General features: G+C 39.6%; 1 protein-coding gene and 1 long non-coding RNA gene across 3 annotated transcripts in view; one reads left to right on the forward strand and one right to left on the reverse strand.

Moving 5' to 3' along the window:
• Positions 1 to 11,848, reverse strand: part of LOC101854816 — a gene marked incomplete in the record, with an annotated part of 63,046 nt that overhangs the window by 33,183 nt on the left and 18,015 nt on the right. The window contains 1 exon segment of the mRNA XM_013086376.2: positions 9,505 to 9,658. Within this exon segment, the coding sequence (XP_012941830.1) occupies positions 9,505 to 9,658 (154 nt within the window).
• LOC101853252 lies at positions 145 to 7,342 on the forward strand. 2 transcript variants are annotated; one of them, XR_001185112.2, is made up of 4 exons: positions 145 to 230; positions 2,939 to 3,046; positions 4,227 to 4,295; positions 6,718 to 7,342. It is a non-coding gene; the product is annotated as an uncharacterized LOC101853252 (long non-coding RNA). The 2 variants fall into 2 exon arrangements; XR_220800.3 differs by having other exon boundaries at positions 180 to 230; positions 2,859 to 3,046.

An 11,848-nucleotide genomic window follows, 5' to 3' on the forward strand; every position in this document is an offset into this window, starting at 1 on the left:
GGTCGTTTAAAAAGAAAAGAGAAATTGTCCAAAGTATCTCTTTTCATCTCTGTCAAGTTTGTTCCCTTTTCACAGAGACAAATGTAATAACAGGAAGTCAAGACTTTACATTATTTTACAATCTCCACAAACCTCGAATATCTCTACGTGACGTCACAGCAAAGTTTTCTTTAAATTGGGGGCTGTGTCGTTTTGTTCTTGTTGTCGTTGTTGAGAGTCAGTTTAAAGTGGTAAGTCATTAGCCGGGTAAATTTATAGAAACCCTCCCGTCTCATAAAGGGTATTATTTTGTAGCTTTTTAGAGGTTTTTTAGGATCCTGAACACGATTTTAGCATTGAAATGGTTAGTTTAAATGTTACGGTTTAGAGCTTTTTAATCTTATATCCGACGGCACTAAAGTGGTGAAGGAGCTGACTTCCGGTAGTGGATGTGACGCAAAACGTGTGCTTCTATAAATATCGAATACAGACTTAACTTAAAGAACATTTTATACCACTTACAAAAATACATAATACTTATCATAATTCCCGAACAATCTAATGCTGAAAATGGGAAGACAGAAAGGCGAAGCATGGGGCACGGAAGGGAAACTCCGGGGCGGGCGAGAAAGAGGAATGAACAGAGAGAGAGAGAGAGAGAGAGACAGAGAGACAGAGAGACAGAGAGACAGAGAGAGAGACAGAGAGAGAGAGAGACAGAGAGAGAGAGAGACAGAGAGAGAGAGAGACAGAGAGAGAGAGAGAGAGAGAGAGATCGAAAGAGGGAAATATAGACAGGAGGAGACCGACACACATACACAGACACACGCACACACACACACACACACACACACACACGCGCGGGCGCGCGCGCGCCAGACACTCAAAGACACACAGACACACAGACACACAGACACACAGACACACAGACACACAGACACACAGACACACAGACACACAGAGACAGAGTTAGGGATGCTGGACAGAGAGGCGGGGGCAGAGAGCGAGGAGGGGACAAAAAGAGAATAGACAACAAGGAAGTTAATGGGAGAGAACGTATAATACGACTAAGGAACAAACATGAGAAAGAAAGATTTAAACAGAAAGACAGAATGACGATCAAGGTAGCACACATTAGGAGAAAAAAAACTAAGGAAAAAGAAAACTAAGCGTGTAGGAATCAGGCTCTCGTCAATTTTGGGGCATGTAGAGTTATTGATATCATCTTAAAGCTTGTTCACTTGTCTTTATTTGGATGGAAAAAGTATCCATGTATCTTGAATACAAGTCGAGATATTTGCAAAAGAAGAAGGTGGGGGTCACTTGTTTTCAGAGGTAAAATTAGTCAGAAAATGGCCGCCAAAGATTAGTTATTTCTTAGCTTAAGAGTCAGTGGTAACTGAAAATTTACATTTTTCGTGTCTTTAATCAACGTTTTTCAGAAAACTCCACACATAAATGAGTTCTTTAATGGGCATGAAAGGTGTTGAGCCAGAAAAAAAAATTAATAAAAACTCACAAACCAGTAGAAAAATGCACGTTTCTTCACTTTGGTTATTTTGACGAGAGCCTGATTCCACCACGCTGCCTCACAAATGTCAATACCATATAGATCACGTTCGTTTGAGTTAAGATCATCGATTAACGAATAGGATTATCCACTCCTAACATCTTTGAAAACGAAAACAAATTATGCAACAGACCTTTAGTAATCTTATTTTAGATGAAAAAAAAAACGCCAAACGAATTATTTTTCACCGTTCACGTCATTGGGCGAGATAAATCAAAGCTTTCTTTTCACTGCAAGCACGTCCTTTCAGCGTCTGTAGCAACAGATGGTTAGTTGGGGATTGTTTACCACAACTTCATCCCTCTCCTGGTATTCAACCTGCCATCGTAAACAAAGCAGGAGGTTCTAGCGAGCCTCAGGTAATGGATTACTGGAAGAGGCGGGTGCAAACATTTCACAATAACATAAATTAATGGGGGGGGGGGGGTTTAAAGACTGAATGAAGCAAAGGGTATATCTCTCGTTTCTCAAAGTTATGTTTCTGCAGGCGTTTTACGGATACTTAATCTGTCTGTCTGTCGTATGTGTGTGTTTGTGTTTGTGTATGTGTGTGTGTGTGTGTGTGTGTGTGTGTGTGTGTGTGTGTGTGTGTGTGTGTGTGTGTGTGTCTGTCTCTCTGTCTGTCTGTCTATATGTCTGTCTGACTCTCTTTCTCTCTCTCTCTTTCTCTCTCTCTCTCTCTCTCTCTCTCTCTCTCTCTCTCTCTCTCTCTTTCTTTCTTTCTCTCTCTCTCTTTTTCTTTTTCCCTCACGCTGTTTTCCTCCATAGATAGTGCACGTGTGTGTGTGTGTGTGTGTGTGTGTGTTTGTCTGTGTGTGAGTGTGTGTGTGTGTTTGTCTGTGTGTGAGTGTGTGTGTGTGTGTGTGTGTGTGTGTGTGTGTGTGTGAGAGTGTGTGTGCGCGCGCGTGCTGTGCGGGTGCGCGCTCACGTCGACGTGTCTGTCTGCAAGTATAACAGTTCTATATCGGGCTTATAATCAGAAAACTTACGATGCATTAAAAGTTGGCAGCTCTCTTTCAAGAAACCGATGCATTCATTCACATTATGATGCATAAAAGAGCTAATTATACCCCGTCCACGAACGCGCAACTCTGTGCGCTTTTCCATTGTGCTCAAGACGCTCTATACAATACAATATTTCCTCCTCTTTACTTTGACAAGTCAGCTCTGCTATTTATGGGGTGCCTTCTTTCATCAGGGTCATCAGATAGAAAGATAATAGCCAATTAGCATTGTCATCGGTTTCTTTATCATTATTCCCAAAATTAGATTCCCGTCTTCTTATTATTCTGGGTTTTTTTTCTCTAAGCTCTCTTGCACAAAAGGCAGTGCACCACAAGTCTCTTGAACAAAAGAACCTAACTGACTCTATGTGTTTTACGAGGACAGATTTAGAGCACTGTGTTAGTAGAGGATCCTATATATAGAGGGAGGTTGGGAGGCTTTCTGCAGTTGTCGAGGCGTCTCCCTGAAGCTGCTGAATCACACTGACAACAGGTATGACGGTTTGTTTCTCGTTATCATCATCATCTTCATCATCATCATCATCATCATCATCATCATCATCATCATCATCATCATCATCATCATCATCATCATTACGCAATTGTTTTGCTAACCTCAGTCTAGCTAATTTCAAAGCTTTGAAAAGTCGAACTAACCTAATTTATTAAATTTTAACAAGCACCAGGACAGAGGTAATAATTTATACAAGAACAGAACTCAATGTTCTCCGGGCTTTGGGTGCGACGTTAAGTTAAAGATGCCTTAGGTGTACCTTACTAAATGCTTGTCTATTCATGTACATGTGTAAAACATGTACACGTTGATTAAACCAATGTGAGGCAGCGTGTTGGAATCAGGCTCTCGTCAATTTTTGGGCATGTAGAGTTATTGGTATCATCTTAAAGCTTGTTCACTTGTCTTTATTTACACGGAAAAAAACATCCATTTATATAGAGTACAAGTCGAGATATTTGCAAAAGAAGGAGGTGGGGGTCACCTGTTTTCAGAGGTAAAATTAGAGAGAAAATGGCGCCAAAGATAAGTTATTTCCTTAACTTAAGAGTCCGTGGTAACTGAAAATTTACTTTTTTGTGCCTTTAATTAACGTTTTTCAGAAAAATTTACACAGAAATGAGTTCTTTAAAGGGCGTGAAAGGTGTTGAGCCAAAAACATAAATTTGATAAAAATTCACAAACCTGCTTTAAAAAATGCAAGTTTCTTCACTTTGATTATTTTGATCATTTATTCTCTGTTTTCTATTACATGCAGGCGACTCAGTATCAGCAGCTGCAATTACTTCTTCATTTCTCTGCCTAGTTTTGATGTTTTTGTAAAACACCAACAGTTCCTTATCAGCTGCAGCTGTCCTCTCTATTTTCTTGCCCATAAGAACTCATTTTCTGTGTACGTGTTTTGCCATCTGTATCTGTATAGAGCTTAGAGCATGTGTTCTTCAATCGGGGTAGAGCACTTTATAAATTGTCATTTTCATTTTATTGTTTGAAATGATTTAAATTTATTTAAGATTCTGTCAATGAGGGTGCTAGATCTAAACATTTACATTATTTCTGTGTTTCTTGAGAGATCATTAACAAAAAACAAACAAAAAAAGAAAGAAACCAGAACGATTTACTTATCATTATTAATTTCATTATTTTGTCTCATCCCCAGTAGCCATGGACCTTCAAGGACTTGTACAAGCGATCACTCTCGTCAGTGCTATGGCCCTTTTCTTTTACGGTAAGCGATAGAACTGACGTGTACCAAGTGCCCAAGAGCAACAACTATAAAGACAATTTTCATTCACATACATGTATTAATGTTTTTCCTTCTAAAAACTGGTTAGACATTGTGACACCCTTAGCTTAGTGGCCATTCTCCTTGGCTGCCATGCTGATGGCATTGTTATAAATCCCTATCAGGGGCGGGGGAGCGGGTGCTGGTGTTCTTGAACTGGTATTGTTTAGAGAGATTTCGTGGCTGTTCACCCACTTGATTTGATCAAATCGAAGATGAGCACAAGATATTGTCATTCGCTTACGTCATTTTTGGCCGGTTTGGAGTTTTTAGTTTTGAAATGACGGGCAGAGCCAGTTTAGTAATAAAGTTCACAAGGACAAAAGAACAATCCCAGCATAAAACCAACTGATTGTACCAAAATCCAAGCATTTAACAGAGTCAATTGTTCGAAAGAAGAAGTTTTTTTTCTCTCATTTCCTCAAAATGGCTGAATATGACATTGGCATTTATCTTATGAACATGACGACATGAGGGCAGCCTTCTCAGATATGCCGACAACCTCACAGTGTTCAAAGGGGCATCACACCCGTGCCCGTTGATACGTAGTTGGCACGTGCTCTGGTGTGGTTGACTTATTCTTTCCTTTCAAACATCTATCGTCCTTATCTCTCTTCCTTTTTAGTGTGTGTTTGTTACTCACTCGTAACAAATGTAGACTTCGGCACGTAGATCTATATGACCTAATTGTGTTGCAAGTGCCATGAAACTCTGTACTAAGACAACCAAACCCATGCCATCCCTCGCCAGGAATACCATCCCTGGAGGCGTAGGATCATGCGACGAGTCGTCACCTTAGAATCACAAAGTTCTATCTGACATACATGTTTGGCCGTTTTGGTTTACTAAGACCAATAGGTCAGATACCAAATTATATGCTCTATAAAAATCGAAAGATTATTCGAAGTCGTTATCAACCAAGATATTTAAAATATTGAATTCGTAAAAGCTTGACATATTATTATTGTGAAACTTTATTTTTACCCCAAATTTATCAAAATTATGTACTGAACAGACATAACTTTGTAGTTCTAAGATAACAAAATGTCGTCGTCGAGATTATTACAAACGGTGTGTTCATCTTTTCTGTTTTTTTGCCCGATGTTGACGACCTTCTCACACTACTACTATTACTCAGAACTAAGTCATTTCGAAGGCAGGAATGTCTTCTCCGGCGGAAAGTGTAAAGAAAGAGGTGTAAAAGTAAAAGTTTTGTCCTCCAAAACTCTGCGTATCACCACCATCACATTCTAATATTTCCTGTTCCTGTAAGACAAAGTTGCTACCGAATGGTCGTCCCAATGGTGACTAAATTCAACAGGTGTGGGAAGCTATACTTTACCTTTTTTCCGAAAGAAGGAACAATGAGAAAAGAAGACAGAATGAAAGTACTATTGCAAAATAACACGGATAAATCGGTGTGTGTGGGGGGGGGGGGGGAGGAAGTGGGGAGGGTGTGTGTGTAGTTGGCAAGTTGGTTGGGGGGGGGGGGGAGCTACACCTTCTAGTAAAGTGCAGGGTTGTTTTTTGTGGTGGCACGCGGAATCAAGCTTCCGTGCATTCGTGGGTTTGGCCTAGCTGCCCACATCCACGAGTGGAAACAAAAGCTTTTAGATGCTCGAAATGTTGCGAACTCATTTCTTCCGGAAGTTGTCTTTTTGGCCGTCGCAGAAGCCACAAGTTCTCTTAACCCAAATATGATTCATTGATTTCGCTTCAGAGACGCTCTCTTTTGCAAATGTAAAGGACATCGTCAGACATTGACGGACGAACTATTATTAATTATCACCATAGCGAACAATCTTTTCCTTTTTTTCCCCTATCAAACATCTACTGTCATGTTATATATCTCTCCTCCTTCTTTTCTTTGTATGTAACTCTCTGGTAAAAAGTAAAGTTGTTCCCGTGTCCGATCCGGACATTGGGGATTGCCTTGTTAGTGAGACAACTTCCTGGGTCTTCTGCATGATATTGTGGTAGAGTAACTCTCTGGTAACATCTCTAATTGTCAGCACTCATATTACTTAATTGTGTAGTAAGTTCGGTAAAACGCTTATTAAAACCAAAAACTAAACACTCAGGGCGGGTGTTTGGCGGGTGCTCTGGTGTGGTTTGCTTCTTTTTTCCTATAACACATCTATCGTCCTCATCTCTCCTCCTTCTTTTTTGTGTTTGTTACTCTCTTGTAACACCTCTTATCTTCGGCACTTGTATAACTTTTTTGTGTTGCAAGTGCCGTAAAACTCTTACTAAAATTAAAACCTCTAATTTTCAGCGCTTGTATTGCCTAATTGTGTTGTATGTACGGTAAAACTCTTATTAAAACCCAAAACTAAACCATCATTTCCCATCATTTCTCCCACAGTGAACCCCATGAACGCGCTTTGCGCCGCTCCAGTCGAGTGTGGACTGTGTAACAATCAGTCCGAGGCCTGCTACCCGTAAGCCGACCAAGCAACGAGAACCGGAATGTTACAACGAACTCCTTCTCAACTTTTCAAACGATGACGACCTGGACTACTCCTTTCCTTCAAAGCTCTTTGAACTTCTTATAATAACCTTCTCTAAACAACAAGAAAGCATGATAATCCCACACGGTGTGCTTTAAGTCTGGGAACCTTCAACTCCCACGATGTTCGTCAGCTTTCTTCTTCTCTTCTTTTTCCCACCCCCTTTCCCGCTGTGGATCCTTTCTCTCTGCCTACTTCTCTGTCTGTTTGTCTGTCTGTAACCCTCCCTGCCCCCACCCCGCTTTACCTTTAAAAAAACAACCCAACTCTTTTCACTGAAAATTGACGAAGAGAAAAATTGTTCTACACTCTCTCTGTCTTACACAAATGCTCCATCAACAATGTTATTTATTATGCATGTATGTAAATAACCAATACAATCAAATAATTGAGTACCTTATTAATCGTGTACAGAATAAATAATGCTCATCTGCCGTGCATAACTTATGTACCAGAATAAAACTTCACAACATCATCTTGAGACGTTTTCAATGTTTTTTTCTCTTTAACTATTTACTTTTCTCCCCCTCTCCGCCTCTCTCTCCCGCTCTCCTCTCTCTCTCTCTCTCTCTCTCTCTTTCTCTCTCTCTCTCTCTCTCTCTCTCTCTTTCTGTATGTGTGGGGGGGAGGGTCTCTCTCTCTCTATCTATCTGTCTATCTATCTATCTATCTATCTATCTATCTATCTATCTATCTATCTATCTATCTCTCTAGTCTATGTCTGTCTGTCTGTCTGTCTGTCTGTCTGTCTGTCTGTCTGTCTGTCTGTCTTTCTTTCTGTTTGTATATATTTATACATACATATATATGCACAACGCCTCTCTTTAATGTACGCCTTAGAAACAAGATTCAAGAGACGTGGACAGCAATTTTTGAGACGGACGAGGAAACCTCTAGCGGGGATGACACTGAAACTGAATTGCGGGGGAAGAGTCGTGTCGCTGTCTCAAAATGCGCAAAGTGTAGGCTAAGTTACTCAGTTGGTGGTTGGCGGGTGCTTTGGTGTGGTTTGCTCCTTCTTTCCTGTCAAACATCTATCGTCCTGATCTCTCCTTTTTTATGTTTGTTACTCTCTTGTAACATCTCTAATCTTCGGCACGCATTGACCTTATTGTGTTGCAAGTGCCGTAAAACTCTTACTAAAAACTATAACTAAGTTACTGAAACTTTCAGTGAAAGCCATTATTTTAGTGACCCCGCGTATGCATCCAAAGTGCGCTTTTTAATGTAGGGTTTAAAAAATAATTAAATTTTGTTGTTGTTACTGGATCAAGATTGACCCCGCTTATGCATCCAAAGTGCCCTTTTTAATGTAGGGCTTAAAAAATAATTAAATTTTGTTGTTGTTACTGGATCAAGATTTATTTTTTAAATGTATGTTTTGTTTGGTCGCTGGCTTGCAGAAGTTCCGTGCAAAGTTTTGTGGGCACAAGTAGATTAATAAATGAGTTAGATTTTTTTTAAAACACGGACTGATGAGAGTAACAAACACAAGAAAGAGGAGAGATTATTAACGACGATAGATTTGTTGTTGTTGTTGTTGTTGTTGTTGTTGTTGTTGTTTTGGTTTTTTTTGTGTTTTACCGCTCTCGCAACAGCATAAGGTCACATGGTTACATACATGCATAATAAATAGCATTGTTGATGGAGCATTTGTGTAAGACTGAAAGAGTGTAGAACAATTTTTCTCTTCGTCAATTTTCAGTGAAAAGAGTGGGTGATTGTAGGGTGTCGTTGGTAGGTCCTACTCCTTCATCATCATCATCCGGTGCCTTGCCAACTGGCGTGGGCGATCATGGACCTCCACTTCCACTTCTCCTTCACTGTACCTTTATTGTGTATGTTTGTCTGTCTTGCTCTTTTTATTATGTTGATGTTCTCTACGTTACTTAAATTTTAACAAACACTCACTTCGTGGGTGGTTGGCGGGCGGTCTGATATGGTTTGCTCCTACTTTCCAATCAAACATCTATCTCTGCTCTCGTGGTCTAGAGGTTAAGGTGTCGCTTCTCATTCGATAGGGCGAGGGTTCGAATCCGGATAGCTACAGAAAATGTTCTTCTCTTAATATTCTCCTTTCACGTCCTTTCCTGCTCTCTAACAATGTTGTCGTCTGTTTTCGTCTCCACTCCCCCCCCCCCCCCTCTGGGCTCCTGACTCTTTCTGCAGACTTTCTACTTCTACTCCTTGGCTCCTTTTTATTGCTGTCTTTCAGCCACACCCCTGATCTTATGGAAGGAAAGATCTACACCTAGGCTTCTCAGACTAGGGCAAAAAGTCTCGGGGGTCCCGTTTGCAAGCTGCGCCCGTTAATGATCCCTTGGGGGTCAAAAATTGGTAAGAGTAGGCTTCGGCCGCCACCCAGGCAAAATTCAAAATTTCCGACCAAATGAAAAATAAATTTTTAACGTGTCCCACGCGCTCATGTGACCTTATGCTGTTGCGAGCGCGGAAAAACACACCAAAAACAACAACAACAACAACAACAACAAATCTATCGTCGTTAATAAACTTTCCTCTTTCTTGTGTTTGTTACTGTCTTGTAACACCTCTAATCTTTGGCATTCGTATGAACTAATTGTTTTACAAGTACCGTAAAACGCTTACTACAACAAAGAGAATAAAAAAATCTTCCCACTCACTTCTCATTCTCGTCGATCAGCTTGGCCAAAAGCACTGCCGTGAAGGCCTGGGTGCCGCCACCTATGCAGTACACAGAGCTGTGAGTGGATGGCCGTGTGCCACTGCTTCTGCTGTCGTAATATCCTTTATTGTAAGATGCGACGTCTTCCAGAGCTGGAAGATAAGATAGGATAAGATAAGATAAGATAAAACATTATAAGATAAGATGAGATAAACATTATAAGATAATATAAGATAAGATAAGATAAAACATTATAAGATAAGATAAGATAAGATAAAACAATATAAGATAAGATAAGATAAAAACATTATAAGATAAGATAAGATAAAATAAAATAAAACAAGATAAGATAAGATAAGATAAAACATTATAAGATAAGATAATATAAGATAAAACATGATAATATAAGATAAAACATTATAAGATAAGATAAGACAAGATAAGATAAGATAATAATTATGTTGTTGTCCCAGTGGGTAAAAATACGAAAAAAATACTTGTTTTGTTTTGGTATTATTTTACTTTGTTTCGTTTTTTTTTTTTTGTGCCTTTTTAGCGTTTATTTTTTGTTCTTGTTGATGAGGTAATTTCTAATGCATGGCATTTTTGTGTTGATGGTAACACTGTCGTTTGAGGTGTTAGTGCCGTTAATCGTTTCATTGTGGTTCAGGTAGGACTTTGAACTCATCACCATTGTTTTGATCTTCTCGTTACTTTTGTTGTTGTTTTTATTTTTACAATTAATTGCTGTTTTCATTGTTGCCGTCGTCTGTGTTGTTGTTGTTGTTGTTGTTGTTGTTGTTGTTGTTGTTGTTGTTGTTGTTGTTGTTGTAATGTGATGATGCTGTTGTTGTTGTTGTTGTTGTTGTGTGATGATGCTGCTGTTGTTGTTGTTGTGTGTTGAAGCTGTTGTTGTCATGTTGTTGTCAACATTTACATGTTGGCGACGTTTTCGTCGTTGTTGTTGTTGCTACTGCTACTTCTGCTGGTGCTGCTGCTGTTGCTGCTGCTGCTGTGGCTACTGCTGGTGATGCTGATGCTGATGCTGCTACTGCTACTGCTACTGCTACTGCTGCTAAGAACTGAAGACATCCTCAGCCTACGTGGGGTTTGATGGTAGAGCAAGAAGCTGTTCAGTGTCACAACCACCGGGTAAAGGTAATTTTCTTTAATATATTATGCTATAATAATAATTTATAGTACGAGGTTCCTCATTAGTACTCCTGTAATTTCCCAGGAAGGAACAACTACGTGCTTTGCACTTCTTGGCCCTTGTTAAGCCAGTATTCCAACCACGCCCCACAATTGGCAAAACATACGGACATCATACTTTACAAGGTGGTAGCTGAAATAGAGAGGTGAGGATTGGAAGGACAAGAAATATAGATGGGATGAAAAAAAAATGAAAGGTAGAGGGGAACATATACGAAGAGGGGTGAAAATGCAGAGTTCCGAAGAAAGGTTAGACAATATGTGAGGCAGCGTGGTGGAATCAAGCACTCGTCAATTTTTGGGCATGTGGAGTTATTGGTATCATCTTAAAGCCAGTTCATTTGTTTATCTTTCGGTGAAAAAAGTGCCCATCTATTTTTTATAGAAGTCGAAATATTTTTGATTGAAGTAGGTAGGGTAACCTGATTTTAGAGGAGAAATAAGGGAGAAAATGACCGCCAAAGCTTGGAATCTTTCAATGCGTGAGAGTCCTTGAAAACTGAAAATTTACATTTTTTTGTACCTTTAATCAACGTTTTTCAGGATAATCCACACAGAAATGAGTTTTTAAATGGACATAAAAGCTGCTGAGCTTAAAACAAAAATTTGATAAAAATTGCCAAACGGGCAGAAAAATGCCAATATCTTTAATTTAATTAAATTATTTTGACGAGAGCCTGATTCCATCACGCTGACTCACATATTTCCTGAGACTGAAATGCCAAAGAAGGCGTGCTCTCACATCAGAGCGAAGAGATACACAAAACAAACAAACATACAAAAAACACGCCCACGCACACATAAACGTATGCACTGCTCTATAAATGACATATCAAATATAAGGAGTGTTGAGAATGAAAAAGACACAATAGAAGAGTACAACTTTCGTGATTTCATTACTCGTGTCAGGAAATGAAATTCAACTGAATTATTATTGTGTTAATAAAGGCAGAGGAACAAAGGCAAAGCGGCCGGTCCTCAGCAGTTTCCATAGGAGGCCCAGAATCATCAAGCAGCTTGCCCGGGATAGAGAAAGGTGTATTTTTTTGTCTACTGATGATGATGATGATGATGATGATGATGATGATGATGATGATGATGATGATGATGATGATGATGATGATGATGAT

The sequence above is a fragment of the Aplysia californica genome, unplaced genomic scaffold (assembly GCF_000002075.1).
Source record: "Aplysia californica isolate F4 #8 unplaced genomic scaffold, AplCal3.0 scaffold00460, whole genome shotgun sequence".
NCBI lineage: Eukaryota > Metazoa > Mollusca > Gastropoda > Aplysiida > Aplysiidae > Aplysia > Aplysia californica.